This window comes from Hemitrygon akajei, chromosome 3 (genome assembly GCF_048418815.1).
Source record: "Hemitrygon akajei chromosome 3, sHemAka1.3, whole genome shotgun sequence".
Classification (NCBI taxonomy): domain Eukaryota; kingdom Metazoa; phylum Chordata; class Chondrichthyes; order Myliobatiformes; family Dasyatidae; genus Hemitrygon; species Hemitrygon akajei.
In genome coordinates, this window is record NC_133126.1 from 76322230 (window position 1) to 76344121 (window position 21892).

Sequence of the window (21892 nt, forward strand, 5' to 3'; positions counted from 1 at the left end):
AGCAAATGGAAACTGACAGATGGAAGGAATACAAATTTCCAAAGAAAAGTTTGAAAATTTGGACTGTAAATCAATTCACACTGATATTGCGAAGCATGACACAATGCAAAATAAGCAGAGAGTTAGAAGTCAATTGCACAGCACCAGGCAAATTGGGTAGGGGAAACAACTGACGACAAGAACTGAATAAAGACTAGGCTAGGTGAGGTGAAAGAAAGATCTCATAATATCAAATGCTACAATTCAATCAGTTTATTTGTCTCAGTAGTGGCTTATAATATATACTGAATAGTTTATTTAGCGGTAATTTCTTGTCACAAAAAATGTTTGTGATACTGTAATACCCATCACGTAATGCCATATACCTTCAGATCCTATGTCACCATCAGCCTCTACCGCACCCGCTGCATAACGGTAAAAAAAAAGTTGAAAACGAATGTTATTTTCAAATAAACTATTCAATATATATTACAATCAATCAATAAATAGTTTGCGGTGACTCGTAAAGCTCCGTCAATTTCAGGGACACTGCTAATGCTCTTAAGTGCCTTTGGATAATTTTTGTCAGCAGCTCTGCTCTGTTTAGTTGCAGCTTGTCATTCATTTCCTGTTATAGGTCAATTTATATTAAGTATATCATGTTGTTGTGACTTTTTGCAACAATTCCAGTGCCAAAGTATACTGGAAGTATAAAGTATTACTCCATTACTTAGCAAATTACTCATAACATTAAAATCCAAATTATAAGCAGTGATTTCAAGTTATAGCTACCCACAATTTAGTTGGAGGTTTTCTAGAAAACCTAAATTATTGATTAATGCACAGGGCTACTGATCCATGAACATATGCTGGAAATAACAAATGGAGTTAGTTGACAAAGTTTAAAAAGAACATTCAAGTTAAAATTTCTGAGCCAACATTGCTTGCAGACATTATCCATTAAAATTATGAATCTAAAGGCCTAGTCTTAAAATAAAAAAACAAACACAATTAGCTCTAATCAGTAAGTACAACTTAAAAAATGATGGCCACTGTAATGAGACAGGACAATAAGTTTGCATGATGCAAATCAGATCATTATGATATAAATTAAACTGCAGTTTTGTGAAATGAAGTAGATAACCTCAAAAAGATGATTAAACCTTGGTATATTGAACTCTTATCATGTTTTTTTGTGCTATACTCCTCAATAGAAAAGAAGTTAAGGAGTGAATCAAGGCTGTCACTTTACTGTAGACTGGTACAGATCCAAAATGTCAGCACTGTGTAGGATCTCTAACTCTCAGTCACTGGACGACTTGCAACAAATCAGAACTTCAAATTACATCACAAATATTCCAGTACAATTTATTAGTAGAAATGAAACCACACCCTTTAAGCAAGAAACAGATTCATTTTAACCATTTACACAAAGTGATGCACAGGTTTCTTGATTTCTGAAGCTGTTACATGGGAGGAAAAATGCATGTAATTCAAATGCAATGAATGATACATATATACAGCTGATCTTTTGAAGTCATGGAATTGCCCAAAACTGATCAGTGGAAATGGAATACCTAGATGGCTAGAAATACTCAATGAAAATGTCAACAGCTTTACAGAGACCAGCAGTAACATCTTACCTTAAGACATACCAACTAGCAGTAGTTTTTAAACTGGTCACATTCCTAACATTATGGGGTCCTCTGCTAAAAGATTAACAGATCCATTACCTGGCAGTGCAAAGATGATTTTTCTGATACCATCGATATCCAGAGTTGCAAAAGTTGTTGGGAGGCTGTGGAGAATGGAATGCATATCTTAATATATTGTTTTGAATGAAAGGTGAGGATATCTTCATATTGAAAAAGACATATATTTCTTGAATTTCAATGTACTTGAAATTAACTAGTAAAATGAATTCTATTTCTCCCTCTATTTCTACAACCCTTTTAGCTTTGCTAGTGAGTTTCGTAGATAAGCATCATTCATTGCATTTGAATTGATTTTTTGGTGTTCCTACAGATGAACTTGCCAGGAAGCCAGCAAAACAAGTTTAATAGAAACATGTATTGTGCTATTAAGGAAACAAGAGGAAATTACAAGCTAGGACTGTGCTACCCCGAACTCCACGTTTCATTTCTAAAACTTGTGCAAAAACCTAACTGAACCCATTGCCAGAGGAACTGTTGATGACCAGCTGGCCAAAGGCATTCTATTAAGTCCTGTTAGGCTTCTTAATCACATCTGACAATTTCTTGACAGAGCCTAACACTTTATATAACCTGTATTGGTTGTATTGTAAGTGTTCATTTCAAATACAACAGTGCTATTTTAAAAAGATGATGCACCATCAATAACTCTTGGAGACGGGAGGCGAACGATAGGCTTTTATTAGAAGCAAGAGACCACCACACAACATCCTGGAGCCCCAATCGCCTTTATACAAGGGTCTGTGTGAGGAGCCACAGGAGCAGTCAGCAGAGGGGCGTGTCCAGACAGGTATATGTAGTTTACCACAAAAGAGCAGCGACCTTTTTCTCATCCACTGTAGATCAACCATTCTCTTTCCTTTCTGTCACATCAGATCAGCAGTTTTTTGGTTTCTATCAGTTCAAAGAATCAAATGGCTTTCCTCCATCATTTCTCATTTGTTTGTAAAACAAGCAGTTGCTTGTTATCAACCTTTCTCAAATGCCTAGTGACTCAAAGTTTCTGCTGTACCTGCAAAGTGGTATCTGAACACATAATTGTTCTGTTGAATGCATGACATGTGTTATAAATTTGTACTTTCTCAAAGAACAGCAGTAAAATTTCTCCAATAAGTGAAACAGAAACTGTAACATTTTAGAAACTGACTTTTTATAGAGATCACAGCTAAATTTTATATAGTTTTAGATTTCCACAACCATATATTTCAGAAACACAGCAAAGCAGTGAGCTTGTTAGCTGAAATGATCTAGACCAGGAGTTTCCAATGGGCTATGGACCACTAAACCGAAGATTCCATGGACCCCAGGTCGGGAACCCCTGATCCAGATATTAACAGGTGATATACGTTATTTTATCAAAACCTCAAAAATATGGTTCTCTGTAATGGTGTTACCATCAGAAATGCTAATGTGTCTCTTATGATACCAGGAATTAACTTCAAGCTAATGGTATAAATGTGTTCCTCTTTGTGAAAAGCTTTATTGGAATTGGAATTGGAATTGGTTTATTATTGTCATATGTGCCGAAATATTGTGAAAATGTTGTCTTGCATACTATTCACGAAGATCAAATCATTACATAGTGTATTGAGTTAATACATGCTATGTTGGTTCTGGAAATGTGGTGACACTCGTTGGTTGCCCAGCACAATCCTCGCTACTTGATTTGATCCAAAATGATGCATTTCACTGCATGTCTCAATGTACATGTGACAAACAAAGTTTATCTTTTTCTTCAAAAACAAAAACACAATACAAAATAAAGTGTGACAGCTACAGAAAAAATGCAATGCAGGTAGTCAATAAGATGCAAGATCAGTTAAAACATCAAAATTAAAAAAAAAAATCCTTGCAATTCAAAGGAGTTTTGAAGATCTGGGAAACAGAGTTGCATGTTGGTAGAGCAGGGTAAATTCCCATTTGCAACGGGATATTTTTGTGTATTTTGTGCTAATCAACTGGTGCAGAATTTGTTTTACCAAGTTCAGCCTCAAGAGACTAATGCCTTTTACTGATGCTTCTCATTGGTTAGAATGTCAATGTACTGAGTTTAAATTGCTTTGCTTTTCAAGATTCAAGATTCTTTAATGTCATTTCCTGTTCACAAGTGTAAAGGAGAATGAAATAATTGTTACTGCAGATCCAATGCAACACAAAAAAACACAAAAGATAAAGAATGCAATAACAATAATAATAACCACAAAAATATAAACACATAAGACAGTTTATATACTATACATAGATTGATTGTATATTGATAAAGCAATGCTAGACATAGGAGTGTCTGTAAATAAGGTGACTGACAGGAAATAATAAAGTAGTGGTGGTTGGGGGTGTGGAGGGGTAGGCTAGTGGGTAGAGGTGTTGATCAGCCTTACTGCTTGGGAAAAGTAATTGTTTTTGATATGGATGATACGTAGCCTCCTCCCTAATGGGAGAGGGACAAACAGCCCATGAACAAGGTGAACGGGATCCTTCATGATGTTACTAATTGTAGAGATGGGTATTAACATGTACTTCAAGAGGTGCACTTATTGGGAGGCAAAGCATCATATAAAATCACAAGATCATTACACTGAATTTGTCACTGCCAGAGTACTTCCCCAATTATAGGAGCTAGAGCAGCAGACAGGACAGCAACAACTTTTAAAACATATTTCCCGATTGATTGAATGAAGCGTTAATTGGAGTGGCCATTGTGAGAGTGGAGCAGTTTAGGATTGGAGAGCTGAGGCTTTAACTAGAGAGGCTTCTGCAAGGAGGCACATGTGAATGGCAGACAAGAATCAGGCAAGGTTTTTATTTTCCTGTAATCTGTGACTTTTGACAGTGTAGAAAAAAATGGCATTCAGGGCAACAGAATGTTTCTCTTGCAAGATGTGGGAAGTCAGGGAACCTCATATGTCAATGTTGACTACATCTGTGGGAAGTGCATCCTGTTGCAACTCCTGACAGACTAGATGAAGGAACTGAAGTTGGAGTTGGATGTACTCAGTCATCTGGAATTCTGACGATATCATAGAAGAGAATTCAATGAGATGCTCATCTCAGGTGCAGGTTACAGGTAGAAGGGTGATCACCAGGAGAAGTGAGGGTATTAGTCAGACAGAGCAGGGTTGCTCTGTGGTCATTCTCTCACTAATAGATATAATCCTTTGGATGCAGTTAAGGAGATGACCCTTCAGAGGCCAGCACAAGTGTCCAGTTAAGTAGCACCGTGCCTAGCTCTGAGGCAAAGTAGGGAAGAATGAAGTCAGACAGAACAATAGTGATAGGGTTCTTGCTAGTAAGGGGAACAAATATGCTGTAGACAAGACTCAAGGATGATGTGCTGCTTCCTTGGTGCCCTAGCTAAGAATGTGTTGCAATGGTCACAGGACATTCTCAGTGGGGAGGGAAACAGCCAGAGGCTATGGTTCACACAGGTAACAATGACAGGTAGGAACAGGAATGAGGTCCTGCAAAATAATTTTAGGGAGCTAGGTAGAAAGCTAAAAAAAAACATGACACAGAGTCATATAGAAGTACAGCACAGACAAAGGCCTTTAGTCCACGCCAAAACAATTTAAGCTGCCTACTCCCATCAACTTGCACTGGGCCATAGCCTTCCATGCCCCTACTTTCCATGTACCTATCCAAACCTCTCTTAAATATTGAAATCAAGCTCGCGTGCACAACTTGTGTGGGCAGCTCATTCCATACTCCCGCGACCCTCTGAGCGAAGAAACTTCCCCTCATGTTCCCCTTAAACTTCTTACCTTTCACCCTTAACCCATGACTTCTGAATGTAGTCCCACCCAAACTCAGTGGAAAAAAACCTGCTTGCATTTACCCTATCTATAACCCTCATAAATTTGTATATCTCTATCAAATCTCCTCTCAATCTTTCATGTTCCCAGGAATACAGTCTTTCCTATTCAATCTTTCCTTATAATTCAGGTCCTCCAGACCTGGCAACATCTTCACAAACTTTCTCTGTACTCTTTCAATCTTACTGTAGGTAGCGATGAAAACAGCACACAATACTTCAAATAAGGCCTCACCAATGTCTTATATAACTTCAATGTATCATATCTCCTGTACTTAATACATTGATTTATGAAGGCCAATTGCCATAAGCTTTCTTTATGAGCAATGAATTATGGATCTGTATTCTCAGATCCCTTTGCTCTATCACACTCCTTAATGCCCTACCATTTACCCTGGAAGGTCCTACTGAAGTGTAAAACCTTGCACTTGACTGCATTAAATTTCATCTGCCGTTTTTCAGCCCATTTTTCCAGCTGATGCAGATCCCTTTCCAAACCATGATTGCCTTCCTCACTGTCCATTGCACCTCCAATCTTGGTGTCATCTGTAAATTTGCTAATCTAGTTAACCACATTATCATCCAGATCATTGATATAGATGGCAAACAACAAAGGACCCAGTACAAATCCCTACAGCACACCACTAGTCACAGTCAGAGAGGCAACCCTCTGCTACCATTCTCTGGCTTCTCTCAGAAGGCCAATGTCTAATCCAATTTACTACCTCATCCTGTATGCCATAGATTGAACCTTCTTGACCAGCCTCCCATGTGAGACCTGATCAAATGCCTTACAAAAGTCCATGTAGACAACACCCACTGCCTTGCCTCTATCTATTTTCCTGGCAATTTCCTTGATAAAGATTGATTAGACATGACCTATGATGTATGCAGCCACACTGACTATCCTTAATCAGTCCATGTCTATTCAAATATTTATATATCTAGTCCCTTAGAATACCTTCCAATAACTTTCCCACAACTGATGTCAGCCTCTCTGGCCTATAATTTTCTGTTTTTTTCTAAAAGATTATGCAGCATAAGACCTCCAGAGTTTCTGTCTCAGGATTACTATCTGTGCCACACGCTAGTGAAGTGAGAAACAGAAATATCGTGCAGTTCAGTATGTGGCTAAAGGAGTGCTTATAATTTATGAATTACTGGGCTCTTCCATGGCAGGTGGGACTGACAGGACAAAGACAGTGGATGGGAACCACAACAGCAGGGTTACAGGTGGTGGGGCTGAGGACAAGAAAGATGGTATGACCAATAAGACTGACATAAAGGACAGCAAGAGAGACAGGCTGATAAACATGGTGGGTCTGATGGGCTAAAATGAGTTTATTTCAACACTAAGAGTATTATGGGTAAGGAGGATGAACTTAACAGCCTTGATCAGTACATGGAATTATGATGTAGGAACTCAATGTTTCTGGTTTCACTCTTTTAGATGTGATGGGGCAGGGGTAAAAGAAGTGAAAGTATTACACTACTGAATGGAGAATGTCACTGCAGCACCCAGAGGATGTAATGGAAGGCTCATCCACAGAGGAAGTTTGGATGGACCTCAGAAACAGGATAGCCGCAATTACACAGATGAGGTTACACTATAGGCTTCTCAGTAGCACAGAGAGGTGGAGGAACAGATATACGGACAAATTATGGAAAGGTGCGAAACAACAAGGTTGTTGTAGTGGAGGACTTAAACCTCCAGCATTCATTAGAACTTTGTTAATACAAGAAGCATTTCTTTAGTGCATTCAATAGGGGTTCTAGAAACAATAATGTGGAGAGTCCAATTTTAGCAGAAAACAACATATTGGACCTGGTTTTGGGAAATGAGCCAGGTAGGGTAACAGATCTAATAACAGCTGAACATTATGGGAAGAGTGACCATAACTTATTGTTTTAAGATGGTTGAAAAAGGATAACATTGGATCTTGCAAGAAGGTACTAAACTGGGGGAGAAAAAATGTGGCAGAATATGAAAGGAGCTAATGGCATTGATTAGGTGCAGCTGCTGTTGGACAAGTCCACACCTGGCATGTGAGAGTTTAAAGACTAACTGATCAGAGTTCAGGAGAGGCATTTTCTATTATGAGTAAGAACAAGGATGGAAAGGTAAGGGGACCTTGGGTGACTTGGGAGATCCAAAATTTAATTGGGAAGGAAAAGGAAACATGCTTCAGGTTTAGGAAGCTACAATCAGACTAGGTCCTTCTGGAATATTAAAGCAGCAGGAAAGTGCCCAAGCAGGAGATTAGGAATGCCAAAAGGTGCCATGAAATCTTATTGGAGAACAGGTTCAAGGATAATTCCAAGGCAGTTTAGATTTGTCTTAAGAGGACAACTAATGGTCGGGTGGGTCCCCTTAAAGATAAAGAAGGAAATTTGTGTCTGAGGTACAGTCAGAGCAAGTTCCTGAGGTACTAACTGAGTACTCCATGTTGTACTTAGAGAGGAGAAGTGATTGAACAATAGTGAAAACAGAATGGGGCAGGCCCTTGAGATGAAGGAGTAGGGTGTGCTGGGTCTTTGCAAAAATATTATGGTTATGTCCTTGGGGCCTGATGGCATATCCCAGCATATTCAAAGCAGTAAGTGAGAGATTGCTAAGGCTTTGACTGGGACCTTTACATCCTTACTAGCAACGGGTGAAGTGCTAGAAAACTGGAGAGTAGTAAATGTTGTGCCTTTGCTCAAGAAGGAAAATAGGGAGAATCTAAGTAAGTATAGGCTAATGAGCTTTACAGCAATGGTAAGAAAGCTATTGGAGAAGATGCTGAGGTACAGGGTCTATGAACATCTGGAAAAGCATGATTTGCTTAGGGACAGTCATCATGATTTTCTACAAAGGAAGTCATGTCTTATACACTTGAGTTTTCTGAAGATGACATGGGTGAGAAAGTCACAAACAAAAGAAAATTTGCATATGCTAGAAATCCAAGCCACACACACAAAATACTGGAGGAACTCAGCAAGTCAGGCAGCATCTATGAAAAAAAGTAGTTGACATTTTGGGCCAAGACCCTTTGGCAGGAAGGGTGAGAAGGTGGATGCTACCTACATCGACTTTAGTAAGGCATTTGTCAAAGTCGCTTATGGTAAGTTGATTCAGAATATATATACATGGTATCTAGTGTAAATTGCAAGTTTAGATTTGGAACTGGCTTGCCCGCAGAAGACAAAGGAGTGGAAGACTGTTATTATGATTGGAGATCAATGATGAGTGGTATTCCACAATGAATGGTGCTGGGAACTCTGATATACATCAATGGCTTGGATGAAAATGTAGATGAAAAGATTTGCATATTTCTAAATTACACCAAGATTAGAGTTTAGACAGTATAAAGGACTATTAAAGAATATAGTGGGGTATAGATCAGTTACAAGCATGGGCGGAAAGGTAATACTTGGAGTTTTATCCAGGTAAGTATGTTGCACTTTGGGATGTCAAATGGAAGGAGAGAACATGAAATTAATGGTAGGCCCCTTAATAGCACGAGGTACAAAGAGGTCTTTGGGGTATGAATCCATGGTTCACTGAAAGCGGTTATGCAAGTGAACCATGGATATGTAAGCTAAATGTGTATGGAATGCTTGCCTTCATCGGTAGAGAAGTTGAGTATAAGAGGAAGTCATGCTGCAGCCATAAAACCGCACTTGGAATACAGTGTACTGTTCTTGTCGCCCAATTATAGGAAGGAGGTGGCAACTGGAAAAGGTGCATAAATTGTTTTCAGAATGTTGCTTGGAATAGAGGGTATGAGCCGTAAGGGCAGGATAGACAAATCTGGGTTGTTCCCTTTGGTGCTGGGGGCTGAAGAGAGAACTGAGATATTTTTAAATTGAGGTATAGATAAGGTAGACAGTCATAATCTGTTTTCCAGGGTAGAAATGTCAAATACCAGGTTAGAGTGAGGAAGTTTAAAGGTGACATGAGAGACAAGTTTTTGATGTAGAGTGCATGCCATAAATCCCTTGGAGATATTGGATTGTGTAGCGAGGGAGAGAATTCAAAAGAAGAAGGCAGAGGCTGTCGAGGCTATGTGCCACTGTTCCCAAGTGGATGCTGGATTGCGCAGCAGGAGAGAGAATTCAAAAGAAGCGAGCAGCCCAGTTGGGACATTTTGCGTGCCACAGCTTCTGAGGGGACATTGGAGTGTGTGCAGTGGGAGAGAGAATTCAAAAGAAGTGAATGGGGGCAGTTGGGACATTCTACACACCACTGTTCCCGAGAAGATATTGAAGTGTGCATACCAGAAGACAGAGTTTAAAAGAAGCGAGTGGGGACAGTAGTGATATTCTGCGCACCACAGCTCCCGATGTTAGGCATTTGGCAAGGGCCAATAAAAAGATGTTAGATTTAAAAGGAGTGGCCAATATGGGAGTGGCCATTGTGTGAATGGGCCAGTGTTAGAATGGGAAGTTCAAGATTTGGCCTGTAGTGGCTTCAGTGAGGAAAGTTGGAGGCTATTGGTAGATTTTTTTCATTTAATTATTTCTTCTTTCATTTTTTTGTACGGCAGATTTGCTAGTGCTGCATGGGGGTGGGGGGGAGGCTGATTTTTAAACTAGAGTTGTGGGGAGGGGGTGGGATGGGAACCGGAGTATCAGAGCAAACAGTAGAGTTGTTGTGGAGAAAGGTGTTGTTAAGCTATGTACAAAGTCAGGAATCGAAAGGTTGGGCATGGTGGGATTAATGTTCTGAGTTGTGTATATTTCACCGCAAGGAGTATTAAAGGAAAGGCAGATGAACATAGGACATGGATCAGCACATGGAATTATGACATTGTAGCCATTGGTGAGATGTGGTTGCAGGAGGGGGAGAACTGGCAGCTTAATGGTCCAGGGTTCTGTTGTTTTTAGACATGATAGAACAGGGGAGAAAATGTCACGGCAGTACTCAGACAGGACAGAATGGAGAGTTTGTCTACTGGGTGGAACTGAGGAATAAGTAAGGGATGACCATGCTAATGAACATGTTAATGATCATAATGCCATTAGTTTCAAGATAACAATGGAGAAGGATAGGACTGGTCCTCAGATTAAGTTTCTAAATTGGATAAAGGACTTTTTTGATTATATCAGAAAGGATCTGGCAAGTGTGGACTGGGCCAGGTTGTTTTGTGGTAAATGGAAGGCCTTCAAAAGTGAAATTTTGAGAGTACAGAGTTCGTATGTTCCTGTCAGACGAAAAGACAATGATAGCAGATTTAGAGAACTTTGTTCTTTGAGGTATATTGAGGCCTGATTAAGAACAAGGAAGTGCATAGCAGGTATAGGCAGGAAGGAGCAAGTGAGGTACTTGAGGAGAATAAGAAATGAGAGAGAACAGTAAGGAAGGAAATCAGGAGGGCTAAAAGAAGGCTTGAATTTGTTTGAGCAGGCACTGTGAAGGAGAATCCCAATAGCTTCTACAAATATAGTATTAAGAGCAAAAGGATAGCAAGGAATAAAATTAATCTTCTGGAAGATGAGAATGGTCATCTATGAAGGAGCCAAAAGAGGTGGGGAAATCTTAAATGAATGTTTTTGCATCTGTATTGACTTGGGAGAGGGACACAGAAGTGAGGCAAAGCAGCAACAAGGTCATGGACTGCATGCAGATTACAGAGGAGGAGGTGTTTGCTATCTTGAGGAAAATTAGAGTTGATATATCTCTAGGGCCTCACAAGGTGTTCCCTCGGACCCTGTGGAAGGCTAGAGCAGAAATTGCAGGGACTCTAGCAGAGATATTTAAACGTCTGTGGCAATGGGTGTGGTGCCACAGGATTGGAGGACAGCTAATGTTTTTCTATTGTTTATCAAAGGCTCTAAGGCTACATCCGCATTAGACCGGATAATTTTGAAAACACCAGTTTCGCGTAAAAACGATTGGCGTCCACACTAGGCATTTAAAAAAATATCTCTGTCAACATTGAAACGGATATTCCGGCGAATTTCCTCCTACTGTGCATGTGCAGGACACATCTACCGAAAACAAGTGACATGTTCGGTGTCGAATCTCGCTGTGAAAGACAGTGTGTGTTTGTTCAGTTACAGACTAGAAAAACTTAAATGATGGGCAGCTGTTGGTTCTCGCGCAGAAGGACTTAAAAGTAATAAAAACAAATACTGGAGCGTATGGAGGCAACCGACAGGGAGTTCATGGACAGTATGAACCAGCTGACGATGATCATTGAAAAACTGACTCTGTTGCATTAATAAAGCACTTTGTTAAATGTGTAAAACATGTCTGCATCAGCATTACCTTGTATTTCCATACAATGTTACATTAAGCTGTTACACGTCTATTGTCAGAGAAGTACTTCCATAAATAGGTAAACCACCTTCATACAAGCAAGGACAGAAAACTGGGCAAAGTGAGTATACTTATTTATTCAGTAAGTTATGGGTCAAAGTATTTGGTCAGTACATTTCTAACTCTTCTGGCTTCAGTCTCGTTGCCGTCTGTTCTGAAATTGTTTGGTTGCATTCAAGAAAACAATGAAATGGTGCACGGCTGTCTGACAGCGTTTTCAGATTTCTCTAGTTACTCCGTTCACACTGATCTGCCCAAGCGGCGTTTTCAAAATTACACACTCTGGAGAGCTTCTCTGAAAAGCTCCGGTTTCAGGGGAAGAAAACGCCGTTTTAGTGTGGACGGAGGGTAAAAACGAAGAGAAAAAGCTTCGGTTATGGATTTATCCGGTGTAGTGTAGACATAGCCTAAGAATAAGCCTGGAAATTACAGGCTGTTGAGCCTGATATCAGTAGTGGTTAAACTACTGGAAGGTATTCTAAGGGACTGGATATATAAGTATATGGATAGACAGGAACTGATTAGGTATAGTCAACATGGGTTTGAACAAGGTAGGTTATGTCTAACTGTCTTAGAGATTTTCGAGGAAGTTACCAGGAAAGGTGATGTAGGCAAGGCAGTGGATGTTATTTACATGGACTTAAACAAAGCCATTGAAAATGTCCCACACAGTCACTTGGCATTCAAGATATGGTAGTAAATTGGATTAGATACTTGCTTCATGGGAAAATCCAGAGAACGGTAGTGTAGATGGTTGCTTTTCTGACTGGAGGCCTGTGACTAGTGGTTTGCTACACAGATTGATGCTGGGTCTGTTGTTGTTTATCACCTATATCGACGATCTGAATGATAATTGGTAAACTGGATCAGCAAATTTGTAGATGACATCCAGATTGGTAATGCAGTGGGCAGTGAGGAAGACTATCAAAGTTTACAGCAGGATCTGGACCAGCTGGAAAAAGGGTCTGAAAAATGGCAGATGGAATTTAATGCAGACAAGTGTGAAGTGTTGTACTCTGGGAGGACAGACCAGAGTAGAAGTTGCATGCTGAACAGTAGGGCTCTGAGGAGTGCAGCAGAACAAATGGACCTGGGAACACAGATCCATAATTCCTTCAATGTGGTGTTACAGGTAGATAGGGTCATAAAGAAACTTTTTGGCACATGACCTTCATAAATAAAAGTATTGAGTACAGGATCTGTATGTTATGTTGGAGTTGTATAAGATGTTGGTGTGGCCTAATTTGGAGTATTGTGCATAGGTGACCAAAACTACATACGGGAACAATGTCAATAAGATTGAAAAAATACAGAGCAAATTTACAAGTATGTTGCCAGGACTTGATGACCTGAGTTATAAGGAAATATTGAATAGGTTAGTACTTTATTCTTTAGAATGTAGAAGATTGAGGGGAGATTTGATAGAGGTTTACAAAATTATGAGGAGTATAGATAGGGTAAATGCAAGCAGCCTTTCTTCACTGAGGTTGGGTGAGTCTACAGCTAGAGGTCATAGGTTAAGGGTGAAAGGTGAAATGTTTTTGGGGAGCATGGGGTAAACCTCTTTAGAGGGTGGTGATAGTGTGGAGAAAGAAATTTGGATAGGTCCATGGATGAGAAATAGAAGGAGGGCCATCGTCCAGGTGCAAGTTAATGGGACTAGGCAGATCAATAGTTCGGCACATAATAGATGAGCCGACTGGCCTGTTGCTGTGCTGTAGTGTTCTATGACTCTATTGTAGGTACCTGGAATGGGTTACTGGGGTAGTAGAGGAAGCAGGTGGTTTGGTTCCGTTTAAGAGGCTTTTAGATAAACATGAATATGAAGGGAATGGAGGGATTTAGATGATAAGCAGGAAGAGGACATTTAGTATAGATGGCATCAAGATTAGCACAACATCATTGGCCAAATGTCCAGTCTAATGCTATACTGTTTTATATTGAAAACGTTATTATTTTCCATTTAATTGCTATTCATAAAATACATGGAAACAACTGGAACAAATAAGCAAATATATGACAGTTTCTAAATTACCAGTTTGTTTCCTGTCATCCTGTCAGTTAATCTATGCTGTACCAGCTTGCCAGAAATCAATATGCTGTATCATATTGATTTCTGAATTGTGTTGATAAGCAAGCACATGTAAAAAAATATAGGAAATTTAGTTTTGAAACAATGTTTAAAATATCTCTTTATAGACATGTACAAAATAAAGAATACTGTGGAAAATCTTGGAATATAGCAACATGGACACTGTAGCCTAATAAAAACAGTTTTTGAATTAGGTTGGAAACACTCCATTTTACACAGTGAATAACAGATGGAAAAGTGTTCAGAATCACATTCTCATTTAGGAGTACTGTAATTAAGGAAGCTTTATCTCTGAGGATAAAATGAAGTATCCAAATGCAAATAGGCTTCCTTGTTTATAATCTTGTGATTCAACTATCCACCACTTTCTTAGTTGAAATACTGCGCATCTAACCGATATGGCAATTGGCGACGTGTTGCATGAAGCTTTTCAGCATTGATGCTAAAAAGTTCAAAATCAATTGCCTGGAATCTTTTCCAGTTACCGCCTAAGGAAAAGCATCTGTTTTGTACAAAGACTACTTGGGCTGTATGGTCAAATACAACAATTGATCTCCCCATGCCTGAAAGGGAAAAGCAAGCTTCTAAACCATCTTTTTGCTCTCACTATTTCTACTTTCCACTTCCCAGTACAATAATAACAGTTCAACTAATTGTCAATCTATATGGTACTTAAATTGAATTTTCACTTTATAACCACCATGTTGGTCGATACGACTTCACCATGCAAATAGAAATCAATCAGCAATAATAAATGAATAGATCTTTACACTGTATGGACTAAATATAACTTTTTTTGTATTTTGTTGACACTTACCCAGGTTTCATGAAAACTCTTCCAAAATGTATCTGGGCATGCAGGTCAATATCCAACACTTGCTTTAAGTAATCCTGTCAGTAATAGTAATAAGAGGAAAAAGTTTGCACAATTTAGTTGATAACATTGTGAAGCTAACACAACCCATCATAATATAAAGGCACTTGACTGTTTATCTACCAATACTTTATATTGCTGAGAAGGTACTATGGCATCTCGTGTTTGTACAAAGTAAAAGATAGAAGATGTTGTTGTGAACATATCTTAAAGCATCACGAAGTATTTTCATCACTTGATTTCAAATAGATGACTTTAAATAACTAATCCTTACATAGCTCTGTATAGCATAAACATACTTGGACCTTCCAATTTTTAAAATTTATCATGTGTATAATATCTCAACTGAAAATGTACTCTGGATTGGGTACTAACAAAAGCAAATACTAAATGGTTGAAGGACCTAAATATTATTTGGAGGGAGTATAAACCTTTTGTCGACTGATTCAAGCCTTCTTACTTAAATATTACCACTTGGTATTTTGCTTCAATTTTATTTCCAAGCATCTTTAGATGAATTTGTAAATAATAGTATTTCGATAAAATGACTCTAAATCTTTCCATCATTCAGCAAACATGTGGAAATGTGGAAATAATTGCCTTAACAATAGGTAAAATATATAATTTGTGTAAAGATGCAGATTGTAGTTTGTGGTGAGTCTTGGTCTCCTTTGGAAACTCGTGTGAAAACTATTTGCATGAGAGACTTTCAATAACTGTATTGCGATTTCTTTAAGAGTAATAATCAGTATTAGTGTAGCACACCTGTGAATGATAACCAAGTTAAAGCATGCCCATTTTCAAATAGGGTATTGGTTAGTTCCTATGGTCATCTGGCATGACACAAATTGTACTGAACTTGCAATGATAGTGTTAACATTTGTCTAGGTGATTGTGCATTTGTTTTCATTACAAGGCAAATGGAAACTTTTAGTTGAATATGGTGAACTATCTTTTGACTGAATGTCTAGATGTGAATCTGCCAAATGTAACCAATTTAGTTCTTTTTTGCACAAATCTCTTCTAGACCTCAGAGGCATGACATCACTGGAATCAATCTGATTACCTTGTTTTTGTGGAAGTTGCATCATGTTATCTATCATGATAACAGACAATTTACAGATGCTACCTAAACTGCTGAGTTTTCCAGCATTCTATTTTAATTCTAGCCTTTGAATTTCTTTTGCTTTATTATAGCAACTCTCACCCTTAATGCAGCAAAACCTTGTAACTGAAGAGCTAAAAAAAAAAAACCAAAGTTAACATTGAGGTTCCAAATTGATTTGAATTAAAGAACTAAGTTTTAAGAGCATCTTAATGGAAGAGAGTTAGAAAGTAGAGGTTTAGGAAATAATTTCAGAACTTGATGCCTGGGAATTTGTAAGCAAATAGAGGAGTGATTGGAGGACCTCATCTAATGAGTTGTTAGCAAGTGGAAATTTGACATTGGTCAAAGTTCACTTGAGTTTGCATTTATGGAGCAAAGAAGGCCTGTCAGGAGTGAAATGGAATAGTCAGGCCTTGGAAATTTGGCATCAGATGAACTGAAGCAAGGATTAGATTGTGCAGTGTTGCAGAAGAGAAAGTTTAAATGTCAGTCATACAACACAGAAACAGTCCACTGATTCCATGTTGATCAACAAGCATCATTTTACACTAACATGACACTAATCTTTTATTCTCTCTACATTTCCATCAGCTCCCAACCTTTTTTTATGCCATGGACCAATACCATTAAGCAAGAGGCCCTCCATCGACCCCTGTCCTACATATTAGGAGCCAATTAACCTAACTTTCAGCGGATTCTGTTTTCTTCCATATCCCAATAACCTGTATATAATCAACCCAGGGCACCTGGTGGAAACCCACCTGGTCACAGTAAGAACATACAAATTCCACACAGAGCCCCTGAAGTCAGGAATAAACCCAAGTCTCAAGCACTGTGCGGCAGGAGCTCTGAGCTGCACTGCTATGCTTCCTGTAAATGATGTGCAGTGCAGATGTATGACTGGTAGTTCAATTTGGGGCTAAAATATAACAAGGATTGGACAAGAAGAACTGCAATCTCAGTTGCATAGATTTCTTTGGGACTGAGAACTACTATAAGTGAGGGGTAATGTGGTAAGAGGGATTTAGAAAGAAAACAGTTAACATTTTGGGTCAAGGACCTTCTTTGGAACTTTCAAATGCTTAAAGGTTTTGGGGAAAGTTCACTGACCTGAAACGTTTTTCCAGAGAAGCAGCTTGACTGGCTGAGTTGCTCCAGAATTTGTTTTTGTTTTAAATTCCTGTGTCTGCAGTTTCATTTGCTTATCATAAAAGGAGACAGTCTTTTTTTTTTTTCCAGAATAACAGAGGTAATATTGCAGGATGCACAATATCACTTTAATAGCAGAATCCAGGTCAGTAGCAAAACCATATCCCCACCTACCCAACTTGTGACTTTTAGCATTTATTTCACCAGAGTTTGGTGACAAAGGTCAAATAATCACCTCTAGCAATGCTTATCAGATTTCCACGTAATAGTGCATCATCTGCTGCTTTTCAAATTCCTTTAAGCTTCATTTGTTTCCATTTAATTATAGATAGATGCTTAGCTTATTTTAGCTTGTTAAGTAAAGTTCCAGTCTGGTTCTGTCACTCCTCCATATGGCACTGAGCATGTGGCTAAGTATACTGTAGGATCCAAATTACTGGGGATTTATCACTAATCCTGCAATCATACACTTTCAGCAGAGTCAGAATGCAGCTTCTCATCATATGAACAAAAATATATTAATGAAAGCTACAGTAAAACTCTTCAAAGGGAAATTGTTATTGTAAAAAAAATCATAAAGGTACAGTTAGATTATTCTACTCAGTCATTTTAGGATTGAATACTAAATTCAAAACATGACTTGGGAGAGAAACTTTTCCAAAGAAAGGAACAATGAAAAGGTTGTCTTAGTTGGGCGATTCTTCCCACCAATAACCTGCATAAATTGTGCCTCCAGATATCATTTACAACTCCAGCCTAAACATGGATAGAATGGATGGATCTGTGGGTGAAGTGAGTATCAAGATAGCATTTGACCTAATGTGTCATCAAGAAGCCCCAGTAAAATTGTAGTATTTATAGATAGAAAGAAAACCCTTCTCACAGAAATGACACCTTGTTTAAAATAAATTTGTGGTTGGAGGCCAACCCTAGTCTAGTATAGCACTGCAGAATTGCAGAGGGCACAGTCCTCAGCCCAATTTCACAGATGATTTTTCCTCTATTATAAAAATCAGAAGTGTGAATGTTTAGTGCTTAATCTCATTTGCAAGTCAACAGCTATTAAAAAGACTGTGATCATGTGCATAATTTAAATTTGCAATCTCCCTATGACAAGTGCATGCATAGAATTTATTGTCTTTTGGAGGGGCTTCCTGAATGTTTTCAGATAAAAGTGAATGCACGTACATGCCTGCAACCTCATCAGGTTGTTAGCACATGACCGTTATATGCTTCTTGTGCACACTCCTTCCCATAATGACAGTTATCTCAGTTTTTGTCCAAATTACACACCACATAACATGGTAATATATTTTTCTCTATCTACCACGATCCTAATATTCTTGTCATTGTTAGAATACTACCATACTGCAGAGGGAAATTATCTTCACTTTACAGAGGAGAATTTATTATAGGGAAAGTATGCCATGCTAATTGTGTCAATTTAATAAAGCATTAGTTGTTAGTGCCTTTCTAGATGTGAAGAATCTGTCAGATATATAACACAGTAAATGGAAAAATAACAATTAACTTGCAAACTGAAGAAAGAACAATCAGGATATATGGAACAAAATGTCAACACATTCTTATATGTCAACTAATAAAATTTCAGACTTGGCATCTTTAATATATCTTGGAAGAATTTAACTTCTCAGTTGGGCTAAATACTACTGATATCCAAATCATTTGTACCAATGATGCAGACAGATGAGAACTTGGTTTAAATATCATCAACAATTTGTTCTGGTCCAGCCAAATGAATTCTCTGCTCTCACCAATTTTTACCTTTGTATCATCAAAGGCATACTAACTGGATATGGCAACAACTCTGCCCATGACTGCAAGAAATCGGAGAGTTATGAATGCAGCCCAGTTCATCATGCAAGCCAGCCTCCCTCTACTGACTTTCTATACTTCTTGCTTCCTTGAGAATCAGGCAACATAATGAAAAACCTTCCTGCCCTGGTCATTTTTTCTCTCCCAGTTGGGGAAAACATACAAGTCTTTCAAGGATGCATCACCAGCTTCAAGTATAGCTTCAATCCTGCTGTTACCAGACTCTAACAGAGCTCTCATTTGCTAAAAGCTGAAATCTTGATCTCCCAATCTACTTCACTGTGAATCCCGCACGTTGTTGGTCTAAAAGCACTTTCTTTGTAACATTATATTCTGCATAATTTTCCTTTTTTGCTCCCGCACTCTCTGGGCAACACATAAAAACAAAAGGTTTTCCCTGCATCTTGGTACATCTAACAATAATAAATACATTTCAATTACACATTTTCAATAAAAAACCCCAGATTTGTCAATAATTAGAAGTCTGCCTTGTGTAATATTTTAACTTCCCTACAACATGCCAACCAAGAAGTTGTGGATAATTTTCTGGAACAAAGCATATAGAACCTCCAGGCATTCACTAACAGTGGTTATCTTTGAACAATGAGATACACAATCACTGAACTAATGGTGTGTTGACAGGTATCACTAAGAATAGCAATCTGAGCTTTATTATCACTTAGACATGAGAGCTAGATCAATATGAAAGAATGGCTGCCTGTCATTCTGAGAGACGGAAGGCATTACATTTACTCTCAATTTCCTAAGGCTACCTATATTTGTGGTGTTTTGATGAATGCCAAATGTAGATTGTATTTGTTCAGGTTTTTCAATGAAACATGGAAAGGAATTGAATCGCATTGCTCGGCTCTATACAGCAAATAAAACAGGAAATTATAGGTTGGTGAGCTTGACATCAGTCCTGGATAACCTATTGGAAAGTATAAGGAACAGGATGTATAAATATTTGGATAGACAGGGCCTGTTTAGGGATATTCAACATGGCTTTGTGCATGGTAGGTTACATCTAACTAATCTTACAAGCAGGTTACCAAGAAGGCTGATGAAGGAAAGGCAGTGGATGTTGTTTACATATTACATGGGAGGCTGGTCCAGAGTCACTTGGCATTCAACATAGGTTTGGTGGAAAAAACCAGAGACTGGAGGCCTGCTACTAGTGGTATGCCACAGGGTCTAGGTTCTTCTGTCCTGAGCCTTATAGGCTCTTCAGGCCGGTGCTCATGCTGGTTTCCGTGAGTGAAGTGACTGAGAGTACGAGACTCACCCCCCCACCCCCCGGATAGGACGCCAGTCTATCGTGAGGTTAACCCCCAGCATTTTGCCAGTACCTATTTTCAGCTGGGTGGACTGGAGCAATGTGTGGTTAAGTGCCTTGCTGCCTCGGCTGGGGCTTGAACTCACGACCTTCAGATCGCTAGTCCAATACCTTAACTACTTTGTTAGTAGGTTCTTTGTTGCTTCTTATTTATAGTAATTTACTGTATATGATAACATGATAAACTGGATCAGCAATTTGTGAATGACACCAAGTTTGCAGGTGTATTGGACATTGAGAAAGGCTATCAAAACCCACAATATGATTTTGATCAGCTGGAAAAATGGGTTGAAAATGGCAGATAGAAAGACATCAATAAACTTTAAAAAGAAATTTGCAAGTATGTTGCTGGGACTCAGGATCTGAGTAATAGGGAAATGTTGAATAGGTTAAGACTTTATTTCTCAGATGCAGGAGAATGAGGGGAGATTTGAAAGAGGTATACAAAATTATAAGGGTGAATGCACACGTGGGCAATTTCCTCTCAGGTTGAGTGACACGAGAACTAGAGGTCATTGGTTTAGGATCAAAGGTGAAATATTTAAGGAGAATCTGATGGGGAACTTCTTGACTTAGAGGGTGGTTCAAGTGTGGAATGAGCTGCTAGCATGTAGTAGACGTAGATTTAACTGTACATTTAAGAGATGTTGGGATAGGTACATAAATGAGAGGAGTATGGACAGCAATGGTCCAGGTGCAAGCAGATGGGACTAGGCAGAAGAACATGTCAACACAAACTACATGGGCCTGCTTCTGTGCTGGAGTACTCTTTGTCTCTAATATTTCTGTAAGAATAATTTATATGCTTGGATAAGTGTAATCTTAAAAACAATTGTACTCATTTGAATTGCTATTGACTGCTTCAACCTGTACAGGAAAAGGAACAAAAAAATTAATGTGGTTAGGAACAAAACAAAAAATTGCTGGAGAAGCAGTGGGTCAGGTAGCATTAGTGGAGTCAAAAGGATAGTTCTGTAATGATGCAGGACCTTGCCCTGAAATATAAACTATCCCTTTGCCTCCACTAATGCTACCTCACCTCCCAAGTTCCACCTGTAGCTTTGTTTCTTTTTGCTCCAGATTCCAGCATCTATTGTCTCTTATGTCTCTGCTTTAATGTTATTAGTTATTGATTATACCAATAAAAGTTAATTTTATATTCTGTGTTATTGCTAATTCACATTTTTAGTCCTTGAGTTACCTTAATGGTTTTGGAAAAATAAAATCAGAGATTATTGTGATGTCCAAGTCAAAAATGTGTTACTAAAATAGGGTCACCTTAGTAAACTTTCCTAGCACTAACCTGTAAAACGATTTAAATGACAGTAAGGTGTCAGGGAATAGCTACATGCCAAGTACACCATTAATTTTGCTGGTGCAATTAATGTCAGTACTATTTTTATCATTCTGACATTCCCACTGCTTACACATTCCCCTGCTTGCTGAATGTAATTTATAAGAGTTACCAAGGGTAACACCGTAGTTTGATGAAGACTTCTAGATTAATAAGCAAGAATGGCTCTTTGGCATCACAGCAAATTGAGCTGATGAAGGACATATCTGGCAGGCTGTATGCACTGCAAGTGGAGGCAGAACTATTAACAAAGGAAACCCTATTTCATCATCTTGACCAATCTACCAGCTGTAAATGCATTTCTTCTTGACGGTATTAGTTAGTGACACTGTACAGTAGA

General features: G+C 38.7%; 1 protein-coding gene across 20 annotated transcripts in view; it reads right to left on the reverse strand.

The window, feature by feature from the left end:
• Positions 1-21892, reverse strand: part of LOC140725128 (gephyrin) — a 598333-nt gene that overhangs the window by 16673 nt on the left and 559768 nt on the right. For 12 of the 20 annotated variants that reach the window (XM_073040176.1, XM_073040167.1, XM_073040183.1 and 9 more), the window contains 3 exons: positions 14713-14786; positions 1713-1777; positions 366-404 (listed from right to left, as the gene is read on the reverse strand). In XM_073040176.1, coding sequence (XP_072896277.1) covers positions 366-404; positions 1713-1777; positions 14713-14786 — 178 coding nt within the window. The remainder of the gene's footprint in view (positions 1-365; positions 405-1712; positions 1778-14712; positions 14787-21892) is intronic. The other 8 variants (XM_073040170.1, XM_073040186.1, XM_073040187.1 and 5 more) reach the window with 1 other exon arrangement.